General features: G+C 29.3%; 1 protein-coding gene across 1 annotated transcript in view; it reads right to left on the bottom strand.

Annotated features, from left to right (window-relative positions):
* nAChRalpha1 (nicotinic acetylcholine receptor alpha1) overlaps positions 1–25,893 on the bottom strand; it is a 416,158-nt gene that overhangs the window by 102,422 nt on the left and 287,843 nt on the right. The window contains exon 2 of the mRNA XM_085945958.1: positions 5,621–5,824. Coding sequence (XP_085802084.1) covers positions 5,621–5,806 — 186 coding nt within the window. The 5' untranslated portion in view covers positions 5,807–5,824. The remainder of the gene's footprint in view (positions 1–5,620; positions 5,825–25,893) is intronic.

Below are 25,893 nucleotides of genomic sequence, written 5' to 3' on the forward strand. Positions count from 1 at the left end.
CTGTGCCTTGTTATTAATATTGTCAATATTCATAGCTGGAACAACTCCTTGAGTTAATGTCCTAACTTAACCAATTAGGTTTCACATTATGCGGTAGCTGTATATTGTAATATTGTAGTATGTAATGAACTTTTAATAGGAGAAAGCATAATAAGAAAGTTTGCGAGTAACCGCCCTGTATTTAAAAGCTAGAATACAGAGCTTTATGACCAAAGTTTGTTGACAGTGCAGAGAGCATTGCGCCATTTTTAACGAATTTATTATTATTTTAACTATGCATTATGGGCAAGATATTATATAGTGGAAAAATGAGGTAATTACGTACAGAAACAATAAATAACGATACAAAGTATTTTATTATACTACGTGATTAACAATAATTTATTACAAAGCTATACATACTAGAGTTTATTTATTTTAGAATACAGAAATATCAGGAAATCTGTATTTAATTAGAGTTTTTATTGTATTCAATCACAAACACTTAAATAAATTGATATTGTCAATTATTGAAAACTACTTTTCAGAAAACGTCTAAAAAGTAAATTTACATCTAGATTAACGAAACAGTTATGAGACTATCGAGAGGAATAACATTATCAACTCACAGAGGCATTCTTTCAGCAGTGGATAGGCTGATGATTATGATGATTTAAAAAAAATCGTCTTCATAATTTGAAATAGAATATTTGTATATATGTACTATAGATATACAAAAGCTGTCGCAGCAGAAAAGAATTAATGACATTTTGATCCATGGCTCACAAATTTAAATACTATTGGCTATGTAATTATTTTGTGTTGTTTGTTTGCTCGCTTTATTTGAATCTGCACTTAATTAAGCCTCGTGAAAGTCTGTAACATATCCCACAATATCTGTATTAGTATTACTATGATGCTAGAGTATTATATTAGACCAATGACATTAATATAGACGAAGCATCTGGGGAAAAAAATGACACTCACTTTTTTGTCGGGTCTGCCGAATGGCATAATCTGTTCTAACGCTATTAAAATAAAGGTGATGTTGCTATAAATTCAAGATGCCTTTTATCGGGTCTGCCAAATGGTTCGGTTCGAACGAGTTTGCTCAAATGAACATTGTTACTAGAAACACTGTTCTGACGCCATTACAATAAAGGTGGTATTGCTATAAATTCCCGATGCGTAATATCGCATAATGGAAATTGCGTGACGTCTACCTATGCATGTGCAAATGAAGCTATGCGCGACTTTATTTGATAGCTACTCTATTGAGTGCGTTGTCCATTAATAATGTCATTGTATTAGACCCATGATATTCGAGTTGTAGAGTAATCACCTCCAAAGCCGTGAGTTTGTCCATGCTGCTAGGCAAAAATACATGTTGAATTTTGATATGTGTGCTTGATTCGGCGCAGGAACCCATTGTATTGGGTGAATGACTACTGATTTTCTAGAGAAAATCTATTGAGTTAAGTTTCAGCTACTGAACTTATGAACGAAAATGATAATAATTACAAGATAAAAAGAACTTTTTATATACAACGTTTTTAAATTTTCTGTTGAATTATTATACTCAATATGCTCAATATGCTCAAACTTGTACTTGATATTAAGTAAATAAAAAAAACAAACAAACAAACAAAATAAAGAATACTGAAATTTCATTTTGATTTCCATAATAACGCACGTATATATTAATAATTTAGTTGCTAGGACCACCCACTAAGCAAACAATAATAGTGGATTGGATTACGGATTTCTTCCAAAATAACTTTTCATACAAAACAGAATTAACTGAAAATGAATTCAGTTCTACTGTCTACGATGGCTAAAAGTATTAAAAGAATGCATTGGCATCGTGTTTTGATATATTCTAAAAGTTTAAAATATTTAGCTAGTCGAGAAGTTAGTTAAAAATCGATTGCAAGATTTGTACTGAATAAACAATCACTGGACAAATAAGAATACGAGCTAATAAAAACGTTGTAAAAATATACTTTATATGGAAACTAAGAAATCAAGGAGTAAATTTTGTTATATTATTCTGAAAGATATCACTGTTTATTGAATATATCGATTCAAACATGATCTGAGTTTTGTTAATAATTATATATTTTAAATATAGACCATTGGTAAATATAATATCATAAATATCGTTACTGTCATAGATTTAAGAATTTTCTTTTTTCACTAAATTTGTGTTAATTAAATATTAAATAAAATTATAGAGTTTATATATAAATCTAAATGTATTAAACTTATCGATAGCATTATTTAAAACAAACATTTAATTAGAATTTATTTAACGTCTAATTAGTATATTTGTACATAAATACGAACATATATAATATATATATATGTTTTATATTATAAATCCATAGAGACCTCAAGTGATGTTAATAATAATAATGTAATAATATAAAAAAGACTTATATTAATAATCATGTTAAAAATTAAGGTCTGCACTACCAACTATTTAATTTCATCATAAAATATAGTTAAGGCGGGTTTTAAAATTTATATTTTATATCAGACAACTTTTAAGGTTTCGTGTTTATTGTAATAATAAAAAAATTGCTCTGTCAGAGAATAAACAGACGATTGTTCAGAACTCCATTCAACTTTATGTTATAATCAAAAGTTAATTTATATGAAACTTCACAGAAACTCGGAAATAATGTAATTGAATAATGTTTGAATAACGGTTGGGAAAATTTTAGACCAAACTCCCCGGAAAAAATGTAATTGCAATTTTTGATAAATTTGAAAAGTTTTTGTCGCCTCTCGCGCTATGCTATCGTGACATTTCGAAATGATTTACTGTGCAGTTGAGTGCATTTTTGTAGTTACTCAGTTTGGTTTGTCAAAATAGAATTATTTAAAAAAAATATACAATAAATACCCACTGTGTAAATGTTAATCTATTTAAAAGTCATCTTATAAAATCGGTTAAATACTCAATGATATTACTATAGGAGAATAAAATAAAAGACAATTTAAATTAAAATAATCAAAAAAAAAAATGAACACTACCCCGCTGTTCTGTTCAATGAGTAAAGCAGATTTGTTAAAAGACTATACTTTCCCTTTCTGACATAATTTTCGTATCATTGAAGTTTGGATTAGTAGTTATAATTGGATCGTTATGACGACGGGTGTAAAGCTCGAAAAAGCTATGAATATAGATATAAGTATCAAATATCGTAGAATTAACAGAGATTTTATTTAAATATCATCACTATCGCATCACAATATGTCTTTGTAATAACAGAATAATAGTCATACTATGTGATGCTATCCGAGGTGTGGTTAGTTTATTTGATTGATACTCTTTTTATAATATTTTTTTAAAATGTAAGTTCTGAGAATAAAATATATATTTATTATTTAAGAGGTTTATTACAACGTTTTTCTTAGCTCGTATTTTTATTTGTCCGGTACAAATCTTGCAATCGATTTTTAACTAACTTCCCGACTAGCTAGACATTTGAAACTTTTTGCCATCTTCAAGTAGAATTGAATTCATTTTCAGTTAATTCTGTTTTGTATAAAAAGTTATTTCGACACCATTATTGGTTGCTAAGGGTATGGGGTCCTAGCAACTAAATTATTAATGTATACGTGGGTTACTATGGAAATCAATATGACATGTCAAGTAAATTTTTTTTTAATCGTTTAAACTAGTCAAGTCAAGTCAAGTTTATATGGTTCAACATAATTTAAAAACGTTGTATATAAAAAGTTCTTTTTATCTTTATATTATTTATTACCTTTCCATTGGTTTTTTTAGATGTAAAGTTTCCGTAAACTGTAAATTTCATATTTCGTAATTTCACTACTACATTTTAATAGAAGCACTATGAATGCGCTCCTTAATAATAAATACGGATTTTGGTAAACACTAAACGATTTATAATGGTATCGTTTAATATATGTATGCATATTAATCTGAAATATCTAACTAAACTAGTTGAAACATGACCAATAACTAACTAATACTTAAAATTAATTATTTAATTATGTCTAAATCACCCAAAAAATGAGTTTTATTTATAATGAATGTATTTTTAATTTTTGCAAAATGGAAAACAAACGTTTTCGAAATTTTTGATAAATTATCAAAGTTATGTTGCCTCCCCGCCTAGACTGTTTCAAATAAATTATTGTGCAACTGAGTGCATTTTTGTGTTTCACTGCTGGAGCGTCTGCAAAAGGTCAACGGTTTATCCTTACTATGTATACGTTGTAGGGGAAAAGTATTACAATTATTATTGTATTACCAATATAAATTATGGGATTGTTACATAGTTACGTTAGTAAAAAAATTATATTACCGAACAACTGAAAAAATCTTGTAATCGAACATTATTTTAATTACTTAGTTGTATTATAAATTATTATTATTATGTCAGTTGAAGGATTCCTGTAATATGAAATAAAATAAATTTATACAAAATCTACCTAATTTACCTAACCTAACTTTCACATAATTTAAAACAAATCAGCATTGGTTTCGTCTTTTTTTGATAAAATATATGATATACCGCAGTCAACAACACATTAAAAGATACATTATGTTCCATAAAACGTCCTGAGAAATTGGCATAGTATTCTGGATATTGAAAAATTGATGTGACTGATGCAAGAAAGAAAAATATAAAAAAATAGCGATATGTGAAAAAAGGCCAAAAATACTAATCTATGAAAAGTTGTTTAAATAAAAAACGTAATTTTAAAAAGTTAATTCCGATAATAGTTTTATAAATTTAAGTTTCTTATCGGACATATAATTCAGCTTGCATAGCATTGACTATTCGGATTGGTGGTATTTTGAGAATATCACCATAATATCAGGTGAGATGAGAGACTTTCTCTAGTTCTTAAAACAATCCTTACTTATTGGTTAAAACAATCCTAATATCAACATTGATTAAGAGATGCTTCCTACCAACACTGCAACTAACTTTAACAGTTTAATAATATTATAATAATCGTACTGATAAAAGAAGTTGGACATTAAATCAGAGTTCCTCAAACTGGAGATACGTCCCCTAGCAGGTGACGTGAAATATTTCAGGAATAAAATAATATACAATTAATATATTTTGAAAGACCGTATAATTAGAGTTAAAAGTACTAAACCATCTTTATGGTTCTGGATTTTACAAGATGTACATTTATTACAAATCATGTGTTTAGGCCAATATTATGTGTAGTTTTCGTGTTCATTAATAATATTGTATATACTAATATTAGAAAAAGTTAATTATTAGCATGTATATGATATTAGAGATCATAATTCATTCACCAAACATTAATGCAGTGTTTCTAGACCGTATGGAAATTCCATTGTCTGGATATTTTTAGTTGTAGAAGGTGGAAAAAAATAATTTCATTCTAAAACCACACTATGGAATTACATTTTTTACACATAAATCATATAAATTATTGATTTAAATGACTAAACCATGATCAAAAATATTTATCAAATATATTAAAAGTTTGACTTTACAATTAATGCCCTTAATTAAGAACTTTAAAAATAATGTGAACAATCTCTTTATTTTATTACAGGGTGTACTTGGAATATATTATTATTGATTCAAAAATTAGATGGTAATAAAGTTGTACTGACCACATCGATGAGCTGGCTGAGTTTGAGTCCCATTTTGACGGTGAGGCGGTCGGAGTTGTTGCCCACCGGCCGGATAAGGCGATTGTAGTTGCTCAGAAGGTCGTCGTAGAGGCGCTTCGCTTCTGGATTGGCCGCGGCGGGGCCGCCCGCCGCAAACAGCACACACGCCACCAGCACATACACCATCTTAGGCTGACTCCACCCCTGGAAACAAGAGAAAAAAACATATTTTTACATACCTACTTTTACAAGAAACTTGACAAATTTAAAATTAATAGAGGTTATTAAAATTTCCATATATAAAATATAAACCATCTTTATGGTTATGGATTTTACAAGATGTACATAATAATATAAACATTCCAAAATGTGGTGGGTAATCGAGATACTATTTTACGAGGATTGGTTAAAAATATTGACTCTTTCATTATTTAGAGTTTAGACGGTGGAGATGAAGAATGAAAGCAAATAACGTTATAAATAATCATACCTTTATACTCATATATAAATAACTGCGTATTATGCAATTGATCCAGCCAATGCGGTTTGAACTTAGAATCTTCAGTTTAATAGTAACACAACGCTATTAAGTAAGCTACAGTTGTCGGTTTTACTATTTATATATTACTACAAATTATTTTAAGAAATAACTCAATAAATTCAATAATATAATAATATGATTTATCTAAATTGTAAACTAAACGCTGAACGGGTTCATAGTTATTATGAAAATATTAATCATAAAATCTGAGTCACAGCAGACGTCACGTATATCGCCATAAATAATGCATCACAAAACGATATAAAATGCACTTCAGAATATCATCTCGTGACGTTACACTGCTATCATTTTTCTTCCGGGACGCGCATATCTTAACACGTTACCATACCAAGTGACGCATATTTGGTATGCTATGAAGTGTCACATTCAGTGGCGGCTCGTGGATATTATATATGGGGGTGCTGCGGTTGTTTAAAAATAAAATAAAATGTTTTTTTGGATTATATTTTACTATTAATATCAAAATTATTAAAATTAAACATTATATGTATTTTTATTTCATTATAAAATTAATTCTACCTTCCTACAAAAGTAGGTGAAACGGTGAAAATACCGTTTCGTTGCTCTCAACAGCTGTCGCGTCGCGCTCAGAGCCTCTGCACCCGCATGCAATATGAAATACTGGCAGAGTGGCAGTACCAGCCAAGCTTATAGCTAAGAGCCCCGCTTCCCGCGCCCCTCCTTTATCCGACGTTAGACATGCTTTATTATGACGTCATGTTATTAAAACTTAGTGCTAGTAAAGCTGTTTTACTCACAAATCTCTAGTGTGCTTGATTTTGTACGCACAGCACCTACATACTAAAGTTGCAAATAGAGCCTTAATCTACCGAGAGGTGAAAATTGGGTTGTTACAACTGATTAATATGGATTATTACAACACACATCAATTAAAAATTAAAAACAATTTCGTTCAATCGATAGTATTATTTCGTTTCATCATTATCAACTGGGATCAATCCGCTGTTGGATGAAAGCCTTCCCTAACCATTTCCACTGTTTTAAATTTGTCATTCGCTATCTCTTTTAATAGTTTTGACGTGGTCCTTTAGTACTCTTTGGGCACAATTATATGACTGAATTTGCCTGAACTGGCACTCGTTGCAGAACTAAGCTGAAATAAAGCGCATTTGGGCGCTTGAAGAGTATCTTCAAAAGTGATGTAGAATTATGCTTAATAATATGTTCACTGCCAGAGCCGAGTAAATTCGTCAAAGCATACATATCGCGTTAGGCCATAGACGAGTTAACTCGTGACGTAACTTATGAATAAACTGTTTCTGTATAATATTTTTTAAACAATATTTATAATTTTAGTGTAAAAATAGTCACGATAAACTCGAGAGACATGTTGATTTGGTAAGTTTTTATAAATATTTATCATTCTGTTTCGATTGCATATTTTTAAAGGATTTATTTTATTTAAAATAGCTGACTTCCAAGTGTCCACTTAGTAAAAATTGGCCACCGTGGTACCCAAGGGACAGTATCCGACTACAGAGATGCCCTAAAACCCATTAGATAGACGATATTATAAATAAAAAGTATGAATATGTATGTAAAAGTAAAGATCTAGAGACCGAGAAGAATCAAGGGAACTACAGGAACCTTTCATGCAGCAGTGGATTGACTCTAGCTGTTGATGATCTCTGCTACATTAAATTAGATGGAGAGTTAGGCACAGTTATTTATCACTTTTCTATGACTTGGGTCAACTTATAATGCTTAACTCATCCGGTGTACTTCCTTGCACCTATATATTTTTTTGTATTTACACATTTATATTGTAGAATCTATCTCTTTTATTATGTACCTAATATTGTTTTAATAATATTTCATTGTTTCTAAATGTCATGTTGTGAACGTCTTAAACTTATAATTTTTAATGTCCACAATATGTAAAATAAATGAATTGAATTGAATAATTTTCTACCGTATAATTAATATGCCGATTTAATTATGAAAACTGGTAAGGAAAGTCGGAATAGTTGACAGCATTATAAAATGCACGTTGGAGGATCATTTCTCATGGTGTCACATAATATGGGTACCGTGGTATCATTTTTCTTCCGGAACGCGCATATCTAAACGCTTTAAAGTGCCAAGTAGTGCGAGACGATACTCAGTACGAGGCGTTGCCTTATAGAAATTTGTTGTGGTAGACCAGTTGTTCTCAAATATTTTCATACCATAAGTGATCTAAAATTAAAAATATTTTTTAAATTTTGAAAGAAAAATAAAATTTGGATAGAATTGGAAGAGTTTATGATTTTATTTTACTTGTCTATGCCTACAACAATAATAAGCATTGTTATTTTTCTGGTTCTAAGTTTGCTAATATTGTGGAACGCAAAAAAACTAGAGAGTAGTATAAAATATATTTTGAATACGTAATTTCTTTTTTTTTTATAAAACATTAGGTATAAGTTCCAAGTGCAGGACGTATAAAATGTTATATAACATGAAAAATAATTAAGATAACAAAACTCACTGCAACGAGTACCAATACGATAATATACAGCATATAATACATATTTAAAAATTATATGTAAAAGGAAATACACATACATTGATTGAGATAAATAAATCATATTAATTTGTAAAACAACATCACCTAAGCTCACTTCAGATAAGTGAAATATGTCAAAATTAAAGTTAGATAAAACTTGGATATTATTCAAACAGTCTTAAGTTGAGAATGCACCATAATGCCGTACTTTAATTATTCACACAGAGACAAAAAACAACCCGCTCTGAAATACGATTGAAATTAATGAATTATAAAAAACTGTAAATATTGTAACATTCGAAAAGTTTCATTATTTTATTATTAATTAACAACAACGTCAATGTAAAATGATATTATTATTCTTGAATGGATAATATTATTACGGAATGTTATATTGTATTGTCAATAAAATATTTATGTTTATCAATGGTTGAGAACCAATGCTGCAGTATATCATAGTTGCATAGAATCCTGCAGGAATACAAAGTTCTAAGGGTTATTGCTCAGCGCATCTCTGCGGAACCTTCCGTGCGGTGTCGGTCTTCCGCTTTGCTCTAAAAAACTTACAGCGTTTCGCATCGACTCTATTCTTTACATTATAATAGCATTTTTATTATTCACAGGTATCACAGGTGAAATTTTTAAGCCAGTGAGACTATAAAAATACTTTGTAGGGAAGCTACTGCAAAAGTATTATTACCCACTACACGCTTTCTCTATTTCATGGAGGTCAAAGCTATATTCTATGAGAATCAAATATCGCTTTTTAAATACGTGTACAGTACCAACCTACATTTGTGCTCATGTATGGTTGTGTTACGTAATGTCTTACAAAAGCTCAAGGGTTGATGTTGAGCTTTGAGATTCTCATTTCTCATCTCACTGCAGAATCTTAGAGGTACACTGGTATAACCGTATTACTAACACTCGAAGTTTGTTAGCTGATACGATTCTTGTTTGTCGATATGATAATGAAGAGGCGCTTATACACATTGATACTACAAAAGAAACGTACACGCTTCGTGACAAAAGGCTCAAAACGTGGGGGTGGATCAAGATAAATGGCACGACATTGTGCTTGTTTTATGCTCCAATACTAAAACGCGATAAAGAAAAATAAGTGGTAAGTAAATACTCTATACGTCTCTATAAATACCCTTCCGAATATTTACTAGGAAGTTCTCTCCAAATTATGTTTGTTCAATAAACAATGTCACATTCTTAAATCTTATTAATTATTTGTTAAAAAAAATGGTTTAGTAAATTTTTAGCAAGTATGTAAAGACTGAAATTCGGAAAAAATTATTGGTATCTTGATTCAAACCACAAAATAGCAGTAGCCAATATTAACAAAATTTTAAAAGCGCTTCAGTTGAATGTCTATTAGTTCAATTCATCGTAAATAAATAGAGTACAAGTAGCTAAATTAATGAGCTTACCAATTATTGGTAAAGCACATTGGCTAGATTTCGATGAATGTAGATTAGAGCCCCGCAGTCAAAATATTTTTTTTTTCATTTATTTCCTAATATATTATATTATGTTTCTGATGTGTTTCGAAATTATTTATGTTTTACTTTTTAAATTTATTAACCAGTAAAATAGAAATCTTTTAAAGAGTCATTTAGGTTTCAAAGAGATATTTATAAAATTAGTTTATCGCTTGGAGTAACGATGAGATAAGAGCAACGCACCAAGCAGCCTCACATTACGCTGAGAGTGACGAGGCGACGATGGAATTGGCTCGGCCACATGCTGCGGATTCCTGAAGAGAACCTCAACCTGGTTTGCTAATTCTTCAAGCCGACCAGATTCCGGTATCCTGGAAGGCCGCTAAATACTATTTTTAGAGTGTATACGGGATGCTGGTATGACCTAAAACGACGCAAGAAGACTAGCGAGCGACAGTGATTCTCGGAGGCGACGCGTGGTGTCCATATGCTCCAACTAAGAGGCGTATATGACCGAAAAGGAAGAAGAAGTTTATCGGTTTGTATTCACTACATATTATAAAGGTTGCTTTACGGCACGTGTTTTTTGCTAACACGGTAAGCTTTATCAAGTATAATTATTTTATGAACCGGATTATTTTGTAAAAATAGATCATCAGGAAAAAGGGACATACAAAATAATTGATTCCACGGAATTTTGTTCTTACGATCGGTTGAAGTTTACTTAAAACAGTAGATTATTTAAATATATATAGTATTGCTAGTTAAAAAAAAGTTGAAGTGGTTGGTCACCACGTTATTAAAATTAAAATTTCCCCTAGTAAGGGATTACTTGTCACCATTTCCCGAGGTCATGTCACAAAACCAATTTATTTCTAAATCATTATATTGTGAGAAAAAAGTGTTTGGCGGGAAGGCGTAGATATTGACAAATGGCTTTAGGACTCGACGTGACAAGGGAAGACGTGGCCTTCAATTTTTTCTCTCCCTTTATTGAGTGAGTTAAGGAAATTGATATTTGATCATTTGTATAGACATCATTATTATCATGCATGCTGGATAAAATATTTTCAATATATTTTATACAAAAAACTACTTCACTATCTCTTTTAATTTAACTATTATTTAAAATTTAATTTATAATAAAATAATGAGTATTAAAATATAATAAAGATCAGATCATGTTCCGTCACTCTCATAATTTAAAATTTGTCATGATCTTTAATTAACTTAATGTGAAATAACTACTATGTATAGTCTTTTATTTTGCATGTAATATCATTTTACCAAGAATCAATAGTTAGTACCTACCGTTAAAATGAATATGAACTACTGTTAATACAATTGCATACAAAACCGGAAAGACTAACGTTTTACATATTATTATTATTATATGTGTTTTAAAAGGTTTGTAGAAATATTATTTTACACCGATTTTACACCGATAATATAAAAATAATTTTATAAGTTAAAATTTCTGTGAAAACCATTATGATTGAATTATATAATAACCTAAGTAATATTTTATTAATTTAATAACAAAATAGTTTATTTTATTAATTGTATTCTTGCGAACTACCAATATACTATTTTATATTATATTATAATATCTGCTATAATTGTAATAATATAATTATTATGAACACTTACTTTGCATTTTTTTAAGACAGTAATTGTAAGTTTTTTAGTTGAAAATTGATTCTACTGTATGATTTTCAACTAGCAAATTATATTTTTATTGATGTAATTCTTGCACTATTCTATTTGAGAGCGACATTTGACTAATCTGTTTGACTCAAACGGAATAAATGGTACAACACTAAAATCAACTGGAATTTAAATTCAAAATTTATCAAGTGCATCGGTCTATAGTATTAATTTTTTTTAAATATATTTATAACCATAAAAGAAATAATAATTATTTTGTTATATAATAGTATTCTAAACAGCCAACATATTTTTAAAAACATTTTTTACATTTGTTTTGACGAATAAATGAGTTAACGAAGAAAAATAAATATTTTATTTTAAAACCAACACGATTTTACAAAAAAGTAATTTATAAAATATTAAATTGTAATTATTTGATATTTTATAGAATAAATTAAATATTAATGTTGATATTTTTGTGCAACAAAATTTACTTACTTCATATATTCATATATAAACTTAATATGATTAAGGTTGTTGATAAAATGAAAATTTCTTTCTTGCATAAAACCTGACGATAGTATTACGAAGTATTTTCCGTAGCCATAACAGCTGAAAATTGCATATTGTCCCACAAACTTGCCAACTTTAAGCTTTCACAAAACAAGCAATTTATGGAGATGGCTTATATATTTCATATAAGAAATAATGGAATGCAACGCACCATTATTTTTCGTTTCAAAGATTTCATAAAAGTTTTCATAGAACTTTTGTTTTCTTATACGAAAAAATGGAGGTAGGAAATATAAGTTTATTATTACTCGTATATAGTTAAATAATATAAAATAATCAGTGTTTAGTTTAGGTTTAGAGAGAAACGAATAAATTTTATTATATGAAAATACGTGGCATTATATAGTATTATATTATGTACGAGAAAAAATATATCTAAGAATAATTTCCTACCAATAAACTATCACATAACGAATATTATAAGTAGGTAGAAATCTGTTAAGCTATATTATAATTATTCTTCTTCTTATCGTGCCATCCCTTATCTTCACTAATCACTAAATATGGCTATATCAGCTTCAGGTAGTGAGTTATTGAGTCTAACAGCTTGCCGTCAGACAAAAGTGAAATACATTAAATTAGGGTCCCAACAAAACCACCCGGACATTGCCGCCCAGACATTGCCACCAAAATAATTTAAAAATGAGATAATTTTTATTTTTACATAATATTATTATATTAAAGATACACAAATAAAAAAAAACATTCGAATAAAGATAATATATAAATAATTACAAGATAAAAAGAACTTTTTATACAAGTACTACGTTTTTATATTTTCTGTTGAATCATATAAACTTGACAATTCTATGTATTAATAAATACTTTTTTTGTGTACTTGATAGAAATACTGAATAAATATAGAATACTGAAATGTTATTTTGAGATTTCATATTGATTTCCATAGTAACGCACGTATATATTAATAATTTAGTTGCTAGGACCCCTTTAGCAACAAATAATAGTGTTTTGCTTTTTATGGATTTTTTTCCGAAATAATTTTCCATATAAAACAGAATTAACTGAAAATGAATTCAATTCTGCTTAAATATGGCTAAAAGTATTAAAACAATGCATTGTCATCGTGTTATGATATATTATGAAAGTTTCAAATGTATAGCTAGTCGGAAAGTTAGTTAAATAACAAGATTTCTATTGGACAAACAAGAATACGAGCTAATAAAAACGTGGTAAAGATATAAAAAAAAGTTGGGGAACAAAGAAAATAAATTTCATTCCATATTTGTATATAAGTAGACTTTATGACTAGTTATCAACATTTCTCGCGGGATTTTGTAGATAATCCAGGTATTCCATTAGGGAACTCAGGTATAAGCTATATAGCTGCATCAGATTAAACACGTACTTTATCGGCATTGTTTTTTTAGTTTTTAGTACTAAGTGTTAAAAGTTGACGATTTTTAGTTATTACTCTACTCATACTAACAACTGCATCGGATTAAATCTAAAATTGCACTGATTATCGTAAGTATGTAAATTTCTATCGATACGCAATTCGAAAAACCAAAAAAGCACTTGTTTTATATATTTTTGTATTTTTTTCCGGTGGTTTTGTCTAGGCGGATTTGTACGGGCGGTATTGACGAGCACTATACTACGGGCGGATTTGGATTGGCGGCAATGTTTGGGCGGCAATGTCCCGACAGTTTTGTCAGTTTGCCTATTAGCTTACCATCATAGTATGGCTTTCCACGGAATGGAAGTTGTATAAACCGTTTTTTACAAGGCATAAATGCTACCCACTTGTTTAACCAATTGGGTCTCTTCTCATTAGTCGAAACACACATTAAAAATTAAGGTGAAAAAATCTAGACCTGGAATTAGATTCCGGGATCTACGATATTATAAGCCGACATATTACCGCAGAATCTAGGATTGGTAACGTCAAGTTGATATTATTCTATTAACTATTACCCAGCACAGTTTGGTGGTGTTACAGTCGTGCCAATCATGGAGGTTCTCAAGTCATGAAACGTGACGTCGTACTCTGCAATGTTTACTTACTGCTATCTTTTCTTGGATAACAAATTGGGAAATGCTTTGTATTCTCATAATATAGCCAACAATAATTAATAAAAAAAAAACAAGTTTATATAAATTCAATCGATAGATATAATACATATCAATTCAGTTTACATAGATCTCAGTATGTATTAAACACAGATTACGATATAATCTGAATATTAAAAAAATGACAAATACATCATCGTCATAGATGATGACATCTTATTTGGACATAATTTGAATGTCGTGGAATTTTTGATAATTAATTCAATTGATTATTATAGAAATTTCTTATGTTATTAAAAAAATGAAGCTAAAATACGATAGCAATAATGTTTTTTTTTTTGCAAAAACTAGGTAAATTATATTGAGTTTTTTTTAACAGAAAATTTCTAAGAATATTTTTCGATATTTATTGTCCATAATAATTATCACCAATACATAATTTTCTTAAAAATTTTATAAATAGCTGTACTATTGTATCTTATGAATGCTGCATTAGTTGACAATGTGCTCATTGAATCGGATAAAGTTCGTTCTGATTATTATAAAATTATGTGGAGTATATACCTAATTCATATTGTGTTGAATTTTATATAAAAATAGAAAGTTATAGATAAAAAAATTAATAGTTTTAGTTAAGGTTCTAAGTAAATATTAAAAAAAACAATTAAAAGAAATAGATTTTTTACATAAATTCACTTTCGTACACCATTTGTGTAGTAATTAATTCTTTAAAGAACTTAATAAACTCAAACAAAATTATAATTGTTAAAAAAATTAGTAGGTATGAAATTTATACGAGTTATGTTTTTGACTGGAATAACTTAATACACTTAGTTATATGTTGAGTGGCTTATTCCGCAGTGCAAGGGTAGTGCGTGTCCGCGAGCTATATTAATCATTGTTTTTAGTCTGTACGCTTAACATCTATTTGAATTTATAATACCGGTAGGTACATAGTGAAACTTGGCACTATGCCTTGTAAAGCCTGGAACTGAAAAGTTTAGTGCATTGCTGTCTGGTTTGGATGGTAAGTACATTATGCCAGACACTTGTACCACCCAGATTGAAGATAATCTGAGTAAATTATAATGTTAAAATTAAGGCGCTGTGACTTATTTAGAATAGTGGATACTGGGACATTACATTTTTTTGATGCATCTATGCAATATTTTAGACAATATTAGTGATATTTAATTTTGTTCTGTGGAAAATTTCATTTTAGTGACTAGACTTAAAAACAATCTTTCGCATTTTGAATTGTATATTATGATGAATAAAACAGAATATAAATCATCCGAATATATTATATATGTGCGAATTAAAATATATTTTGGAATTTTGGTTGATTGGTTATAAAATATTGAAATGTTTTGTAAAAGCCATGTGAAACAAAATGTCAGAAACAAATAAAACATTGATAATATGAAAGTTGTTGTCCGGTTGACTTCTTGTGGTCGTATAACTAGATTTTTCCTTAAATTTTAAAATGAATATTTTTATTGTGTTTTATGTTTCTGTAAAAAAATATCTGCTCAATTGAATGCTAGCATGCCAAAAATCTGAGAAGATCATACGGCACTTCAGCTAGCGACGGCTTGAAGTAAAAGAGAATGTGGCAAAATTTTGTTTTTTAAAATCATTGTAATAAAGTTCTACCACGTACCATTTAAATATTATTTTATAATACTAATAGGCACGTTTTCGATTTGACAATGATTACGTCATGTACTCTAATGCTGCGTTCAATTACCTGTGTTATGACCATATAATACTTATGTATTTTTCTTAAAACCTGTGTGTTTCTATGATTATTTCAATGCTACTAGTACTATTTTACTACTACTTTTAAATGACTGTCTTATGAAATGAATATTAATTTATCTCATACCATCATTTATAGTTACCTTTTACCCCGTTCAACTTTATAAAAATGGAAACATACCTTTTGCTTATTTACCTAGTATGTTATCTATTTTATTTAATTAGATAAATATTATTTTATCGTATTCTTATTATCACTGTTTTATTTATGTTACAATTTGAGAGAAAGATCCTGAGGCGGATATACGGACCCAAGAATGATGGTGGGGAGTGGGGAATTAGGTACAACATGGAACTATACCGCTTATACCAAGATTCAAAACTCTCCACCTTCATAAAACTCCAGAGGCTAAATTGGGCAGGCCATGTCCAGCGCATGCCTAAGTCACGGATACCGAAGAAGATTCTCAAAGGAAACCCAGAGGGGAAAAGGCCAGTGGGAAAGCCACGCACACGATGGGGTGACAATATTATAAAAGATGCCAAACAGCTGCTAAAAATCATGAACTGGAAAAGACGTGCGGAGGACCGTTCTGGTCGGGCCAGGGCTCGACTTGAGCTGTAGCGCAATCGAAGAAGAAGAATTTATGTTACAATCCTTTACAATCTATAGCTATATAATATTTTTCTAAGGTGCGTGCACTGCTAACTGTGAACAAATAAATAAGTACATATTTCTCTGAGAAAACATGAAAGTGATTGTTCGTGTATACTTATTAAATTGTATACAACTCTAATTTTTTACACTTAGTGTGCGAATACTAAACAAACAAACCTATTAGAAAGATGATATACTTATCTGAGTTGAAATATCTAAAAAAAAGAATTTCATTTCAAAGTCGATTTGTCACGAGCGACAAAAATCCTCATAGCGTGGAGATAAGAAGATGATAAAAATATAATGTAATATATTATACCTCGAAAAGGAAAATGAAAACCGCGAATGAAACGCGAAGCCTCGCCGTGAAAACTTTGATGGAAATCTTCCCGATAAATAGTTTCGTACGTAACTTTCCAGGCGCCAGGCGTATAGGTAGTGTTATTTTTTTCGCGTAGCAAAAGTTTTGCAAAACAATAAATAACAACTTGATTGTCTGGATGACCCCTACGTCATAAAACGCGAAACGTAAAGCGTTATTTATTTTCGCAGTATCAAATTTACAATGAAAAAATAAAAACAAATATAATACATTTATGAAAATAAAAATCTAGCATAATAATACAACACGCGAACGAGGCAGACCTAATTAATTGGCGATGATATTGCGAAATAGTATTGAACTTAGAGAGTATATATTATGTAATTGCTGAGCGATTAATTATTTGCATTTTGACAGCCCTCATGTAACATTGTTTCCAATCTTGATATTCTGAAACATGCGTGCGCTTGTCAAATACTTACGTGGTTGTATTAAGGTTTCTTTTAAATCAAAATTTTATATTGATGCCAGGCTTGTCGGGCGCCAATAACGAAGGCTACGAAACTAATCAATATGCTCTTTAGAGATGTAGATATTTTTATTGATGTGCTGTGTAATATATTGTTTTTTGTTGTTAAACTTGTCATTGCATTATATTTATATTACAGCTTGATTCAGTAGCGCCTGTTGGAGGAAGGAAAAAAATGCTTCTATAGTCCTTCAAGAAATTTAAATTGAACTTCGTTTCATAAGTATATTCTTTATTGAGAATACATAATTTGAAAACACCTCAGATATAATATATCTACTAAAAAGAAACTTTGAAAAAATACGACGCCCAGCGGGACTCGAACCCGCATCAATTGGTCATTAAATCTTGCCTGGTATCATATTTTATTTACAGATTTATTTATTTACAGATTATATTCTTTCACTATTTTAAATATTTATTTTAAAAATATGTTAGGTGGTTTAGTAAATTATGTACTATTTCGATTTTATCCCGAACTGATTTATGTAGTGAAATAATACTATATATAAAGCAGATTCAGACTCCGTTGAACTTTCTGTATCCAATATAAACTGAAATGATAACCTTTTCTAGACATACGTGTCTGCTCCTATATCATTTGCTTTTTTTTGTTATGGTATTTACACATAGTGACTTATATGCATATTGACACGTGTATCTAATATATAACGGTGAATGGTAAATATTCATATATAACCCCACACAAAAACAGTTATATATCCGAACATCTTTGAGATTGTTATTATCAACGCCAAATAATATCTTAGTTACACGCGCTTTGCACGATACATTTTTGTTATTGCAAAGGTCCCATAAGACCTTTTGGATAAGATGCAGGAACTGTCAAATGAAAGCCGCAAAGCAGGTTTAAGATAAATGTCTCAAAGACAAAAGTAATGATAAACTACTTGGCTGACCCAAAAGCGATCCTCATCAACGTCACTCAAATCGAGTCGGTTAACAACTTCGTCAATCTTGGACAAACGAATATCTATAGATTTGTATGTATAAAGAGATTGCTCGCAAATACAAACTGGCATGGAGTGCATGCCTGAATATTATCGTTGGAAGTGACCTTTAATTTAGTTAAATAATTCTGATAATCAATAATTCTAATGTATGCTCATAAAATATGACTTCTTTTTTTAGATATTATACATTTTGATTGTCAAAAACTTCCATTATTAGGGCTTAAATTTGTGTTATTATGTTGATGACTTCAATGTTTCTAATTAAGGTGATAATAACAATTCAATAATATAAGAATTTTAGTTAGATACTTAACAAATACAAAAATATAGCTGTTAGATAATTCACAATACCATGTACAATTAATTCCCCGTAGAGGAATGTTAAAATATTGAAGAAAATTAAACTGACTTTATCTTTTTTGATAAATTTCAACTTTATTATTAAAATAATATAATTAATTGAATGCGAGACATAATAAAAATACATTGGTCAATGAAAAATGGGACCAGACTTAAGATTGCAAAATTTTCTTTGAAATTGAGATATTAACCTTAATCTGAGGTTATGTATGATTCACTGTAATATCTTATTCTGAATTATTATTCTACAATAAATATGAAAAATATTATAGAAAGTTAAGATCTTCGAGACGGTGTTGTAAAGACAAATCTTTAAAATTGCTTAGCCTGACATGGTGACAAATATTGACATCCTTAAACTGATTCGTAAATAAGCGAAAAATTCTCCATAGCATCAATACTAGTGGACTACGATAGTTTTTTCATATTATTAGGGACAAAAGTACAACATTATCCAACCCATAATAGAGAAAAAAATTGCTGGTATCCGTAACAGACGAGATTTATGGTTTATGTATCTCCTCAGTTGGTACGAGGTCAAGTCCACCAAACTGTTCCCTGAGCTGAACTCTAATATGAAATGACAAAAAGAAGAATAAGTATCTATATTTAAAGAGTTATGTAGATGGTTAAACTAAATATTTCTAAATTACAAAGTATAGATTAATACAATGTATATAACATCTGAAATTTTTCAAAAGACAACATCAAACCTCCAATATACTTTAGTTTTAATTTTTTTTCGAATTTCGAATAGTGTTGGATTATCTAATATGATAAGGCTATATTTGTATTGCATGGATATACATAAATGAGTTTCAATTCTTTTGTTTGAAGGATAAAAATATGAATGTAGCAAAATTGTTTTCGACTTGGGAATGAAAAATACAACTAAAAAGTGTGTGAAAGGAATTCAGAATAACTTTGTGGTACAGTGTCCCTCAGGATTTGTTGTAGGCTACATAGAGAGCATAAAGATGATTTGTATCATGTATCTGGGATAAAGAATATTCCAACAGATGTATCTGTACATATTTGTATGTTATAGGAATTCATATAACAATTAAATAAACACCGCAAAATTTATTACAACCTCCACAATATGCTTTTATTACTCGGTAGGTGCCGGATTTGTTACTGAGTCAATAATTCTAAATGTTGATTAGTTATCTAAAAATAAAAATAAAACAGTATTAAAAATGAATGATACCTATTACTTATTTATTAAAATAATAATTGTGTTTATTTGTAAGTATTAATTAGCCAATTCATTTTTGGTATTCTTCATTGCAATAATTTTAAAGTAGCTAAACCCAAAGATTGTAAAAGACATTTCGAGGTAAATTAGTAAGATTATTTAGAATGTCATCTTCTGTAGTAGCATAAAAGTGTTCCGTAGATGACTTGTAACCTGTAAAAATTCATATTTCAAATTGGATAAAAAGTATCACGCATATTATTTTGGTTACAAAATATGGATACTATGATAAACTCCCTTGTTATTCTTCCACTAAATTGTAATTTATTTTTTTACAATATTTAATAGTTATTTTAATGATATTTCATTCATTATTGGCCATTTTTTTTGTTGACATCAATATAAACTTTAATTTTTCTAAAACTATGTGTCTGTGCAGTGGCAAAGGGTGGAGGTGGGCTGTTAAGATTCGACATATATAGTGCACAATGAACACTGCCAAATCCAAGCAATAGTAGATAATAGTCAAAAATAATAATAGTATATCTATAATATATCTAAAAGTATGCCGTTAAACCAAACATAATTTTAGATATTTCATAGATAGAAGAATATTTTTATCGATTATGGTGTGGTATAGGCAGAGCTTTATGAATTAAAAAAAACTAATAAATTCCATCTGTAATATTATGTATTCTTAATTCAACGTACACAAATAAGCATGACTGAAAAAGTGAATACTATTTTTGTTGGATCAGCTGTAGTATACCTAAACTATTATCGTTTGGATTAGGCAGAATTTCATTGAATTTTAAAAACTAACCATCACCATCTGTGAATGGTATTCTTAGTTCAATGGAAACAAATAACTATGACTGACAAAGTTTAATGTGCACTATTTATGTTGAATTTTGACAGCTTACCTCCACCCCTCATCACTGGTGTTTGGTATAGGTATCTGCTGTTAATTCCATATTTTAAATAATATCATGGACACGGACAATTATATATAAAAAAGATTAAGCAATAATTGTCGTATAAAAAACCTATGATATAGAGTAAATTGTTCATGAAGGATAGTTATTTAAATACCCAACTTTCGTTATTAGAAAAATATTCATTTTGGACCAGTTGTAAATTAAACATTTATTTTTAATTATTTTTAAAAATATATTAAAAGAATTTACTATTTATAGTATTACAATAATATCGAAAAACGTCGTACAAAAAGTAGAAATGTGCTTTTTGTTATATACTACAGACTGAAAATAAAGCTTGATTGAATTGTTTTCTACACAAAATAATGTCCACTAAACATACCTATATATTTGTATATCTTTGCAGGATAAAAGAAAGTAGAAAAAATTAGACACATAATAGAAGAATCGCCATTCGTTTTCGTTACGAAATGAATAGCCACGGAGATTTTTTATTGGTGACAGAAATACGTCTCTCCGTCGGAAATGTTTTACTAGGTGAACTTGGATGCTCCGCTTCCATTAGTGTAATGCAGTAAGAGGGTTGGAATGATACCAACCCCATCTATAAAAGTGGCTCGGTTTACCCTTCTCTCTTCTCTCTCAGTTGGCTTCTTGATGGCTAAACTTTGCGACGCCTTGAGAAATGGGAGTTTACGGTATCTCGCGCTCTTCTAAAAACTTAACCAAGAAACAAAAAATACCACACTCATGATACGAGTGATCTTCACTATTTGTATAACCCCGATGTCTTATTAGTATATTCACCAGAATTTAACAAAATATTACCTGTTGGACGGTTTATGAATGCCTACTGGAATATAATTATAATATATGACTCAAAAAAAAAATTATAGAACGAGTTTGTTACTTGGTAAAATACAAAATACTAAATGATTTGTATTAATTACTTAATCAAGCATTTTTACAAAAGTTTACGTTTGAGCTTAATATATAATATCATAATATATAACATTTTATATTGGATCGCATTCAAACCAATCTAATTATAGGCATCATGTTAATTTAATGTAAACAACTTACCTGCATACATTAAATAACATTATATATTTATACTCAGAAGATAATAATATACATGAGAACCAAGAGTCGAAACCAGAATGATAATGATAACGACATAAGACGATATGTTACCACTCAGCGATCGTGGGGTAACATAGTTATAGAACAAAATTACTTACAGAAATTGTAAGATATGTAATTCCGCAAACAAAAAAAAATAGTTGGATTATCATACAGAACAACAATTGTAGCTATATTGATCGTAAATTAACTTTGTCAGAGAGAGGACAACAGCATCTCATTACGAAAGAAATGGCTATTTAGAGTAATTTTCCTTTTCAAACGAAATGTTAAATCACACTAATTGCAGAAATAATAATGCAAATGTGCCTATTTAATACATTATACATAATTCAAACGTATTTGTTTTCATTGAACTAAGACTACAATGCGTTCGTAGATAGTGTTTGTTAGTTTTTAAAATTCAATTAAACCCCGCCTAATCCAAGCCATACATAGTAGATAATAGTCAAAAATTTCCATCTATAAAACATAATTATTAGATAAATTATTGTTTGGTAAAGTTAGGTCTTAATGAATTTTAAAAAAACTAACCAACACTTGTATTCTTAATTCACCGAAAATAAATAAGTATGACTGAAAAAGTGTGTACTGTTTTTGTCGGATCGTCTATAGTATACCTAAACTATTATGGTTTGGATTAAACAGAAATTAATTGAATTTTAAAAACTAACCAGCACCATTTGAAAATTATTGTATTCATAGCTCAATGAAAACAAATAAGACGTATAACTGGCTAAGTTTAGTGTGCATTTTTTATGTTAGATCATATCAGCATACCTACACCCCTTACCACTGATATATAAAATATTATATATATTATATATATATATATTATAGACCATGTAATTAATTGGACATAATGCACAATGCCCGAGCAAAGTGATAAATATATTTATTTTACGTTATTATTTATTATATTTGTATCAATATATTTTTTTATAGCGAAAACAATGTATCCCATTTTAATATTATTTAATTTCATTCTAATTTTTAAATTGCAATAATATCTACAGAAAAGTTAACTAATTGGGGTGGTATTATGTGTTAACTTTTAAAAATATTTGTCGAAAAAATTTGGTTGTCAGTTGTCAATATAAATTATTAAACAATATGCTATCACTTATGCTCGGGCATTATGCATAATGCCCCTATAAATCACTTGATTTATAATATATATTATTTTAACATATTATATTTGATGGATTATGTATAATACTAATGCACCATTGTGTTGGTATATTGTAAATAAATCTACTGATATCCAGCTTATAGAAGAATTTACTAAAACGTTTTAAAGTATTTACTTAACTAAATTACGATTTAATATACTGCATAGTATAGAATTCGCTTAATATTTGTATTGATCTAACGTTAAAGTGAAAGGCATTTTCAATTTGACTTTAATTATTTTTAGACGGTTAACACTTCTTCCCCTATTCACCTACCCTGTCAAAGACATATGTCGTCTACAATCAGAATTCTCGGGAAAGCGGTATTGTGTTTTATATTGAAAAAAAAAAGTTTTATCTCGTTGATATGCCTTGGATATTTATTTGATAGCAATAAATAAAAGAGACTGGAATAAAAAATCGCTGAGTCAGTTTTATTTTCAGAAAAAAGATCCCAAAGAAGTGTAGAACTGCGGTAGTTGGAGGTAGGGGTTCTAATTCCGGTGTTTTTTTTTTTAATCCCGTTAGATATTTTTCAAATCGTAAAAACGTATAATATCAGAATCATATTTACAATTTAAACTGGGAAAATAAAATATTTATAGTTATCATATTATATTCCCAATTTAAAACGATTTTTTTTATATCGTATTAAGATAGAATTAATTACTGAACATAAAAGAATATTGATTAAATTGAATTCTACAAATAATCAATTATGTACCAAAAAGTAAATTTCATAATTACAAATAGGTACTTATATGATTTATCAAAATGTTGACTTAACTTTTGATATAAGTCTTTTTAATTTGTTTAGAATGCATTTCATATGTTACATATTTAAACAAAAACGTCCTGTCATTCTAACAAATCTCGTTGAAAAAGTGATTTGTTTATCTTATTTCAATTTTTGGATCTAAGGAAGACGTACGTATTGTATTAGTTTAATTGGTTCCATTGGACATTATTATGGAATAAAGTTTCTCAGTTTTAAATAAATTTTATTGTATTCCAAACCAAATATCAACACGATTTTAGAATATAATATTTTTCATTAAATATACTTTATAACAGTTATAAAAATGCCATAATATATTATTCAAAGTTATTATTGGAATTTATTATCTTGGTTGAAATTAAAAAAAAAAATGGTTCTAATAATTGTAGAAGGAACTTCTAAAATATATCAATGTATCTATTCTATACACAAGGTTGCTATTGGCCGCTATCGAGGGTAGTTTATTATATTTATGTATTAATGTATTATACTTGTTACAATAAGTTAACCGTCTAAACTGTCTATCTCGCTCTAAAAGTTTACACAGCCAAGAGAGGTGCTGTTAAAACATAGAACTTATTGTAGCAATTACAACTAACTGTAACAGTTATAATACCTCAGTACATAAATATGATAAACTACTCTCATTAGTCACCGGTAGCGGCCGATAGCAACCTTGTGTATGGAATAGACGCGCAGATGCGTATTTGCTATGGCATATTTTCAAAGATTTTTTTTAAACCATGTCCGATCCTAATAGGATCATATGGGCCTCCACGGAGTGGAGGTTTGTATTGAAAGAATTTTGTTTTACGAGAAATGGATGTCAGCCACTTGCTCAACCTATTAGGTCCATACTCTGACTCATACATAAATTAAAAAAAAACAATACGTCTAATTGCCAGACCCAGAATTCGAACCTGGGACCCACGATACTATAGACCAACGCTTAAGCTACGCGGCCACCGTGGGTTAAGATAATAAGTTTATAAGCTGGAAACTTAGTTCGCAAACCTCTTTCGTAATGTCATTCATAATTCAAATTCATACCGTCAAAGATTTTTTCGAAAATGTATGTGGATATTTCAAATCATGTATTAAAAAGCATTTTTTTTTTAAATTAGTATAATTATTAATTTTAAATGTTTTTAATAGTTTTTGTTGTTCTAAATTTAACCGGAAATACGTTTCCCGGTAAAGAAAACCTTGGTTTTTAAGAACGAAAAAAGTATTGTTTGAAAAAATGCGAAGTGCGTTTTCATTCCAGAGGCAATAAAATTAGGGGTCGTTTGCATTCAGTCCTTGAAAATGTCGTAAATCGCTGTGCTCCTCTTATCGGAAAACGGATAAGCTTTTTTTAGTGTCATCTTTTGGTTACCGAATCTCGAACGCAATTTTCTATCAAGGGCATCCGTGAAAACGGAAGAAGAATCGATCGGTTTTTGGTTTATTTTACGATTGATTTATGGCTGGCATTAATCTTATAAGGAAACGAGTTTGAGATATTTTAATAATGAAAAATGGCGGTATCTTTTCATAAAAGTTATTTTTAACTTTTACCAATGTTTGCATATCGGTTAGATGATCACAAATCTTATATTGAGGGATACTTTATTTTCTTTACCATTTTGCCTCCTAGCAGAGCATATGGTCCTCCGTAGAGT

Source organism: Rhyacophila brunnea, unplaced genomic scaffold (genome assembly GCF_057557595.1).
Source record: "Rhyacophila brunnea isolate RB1 unplaced genomic scaffold, BYU_Rbru_1.0 scaffold_19, whole genome shotgun sequence".
NCBI classification, from domain to species: domain Eukaryota; kingdom Metazoa; phylum Arthropoda; class Insecta; order Trichoptera; family Rhyacophilidae; genus Rhyacophila; species Rhyacophila brunnea.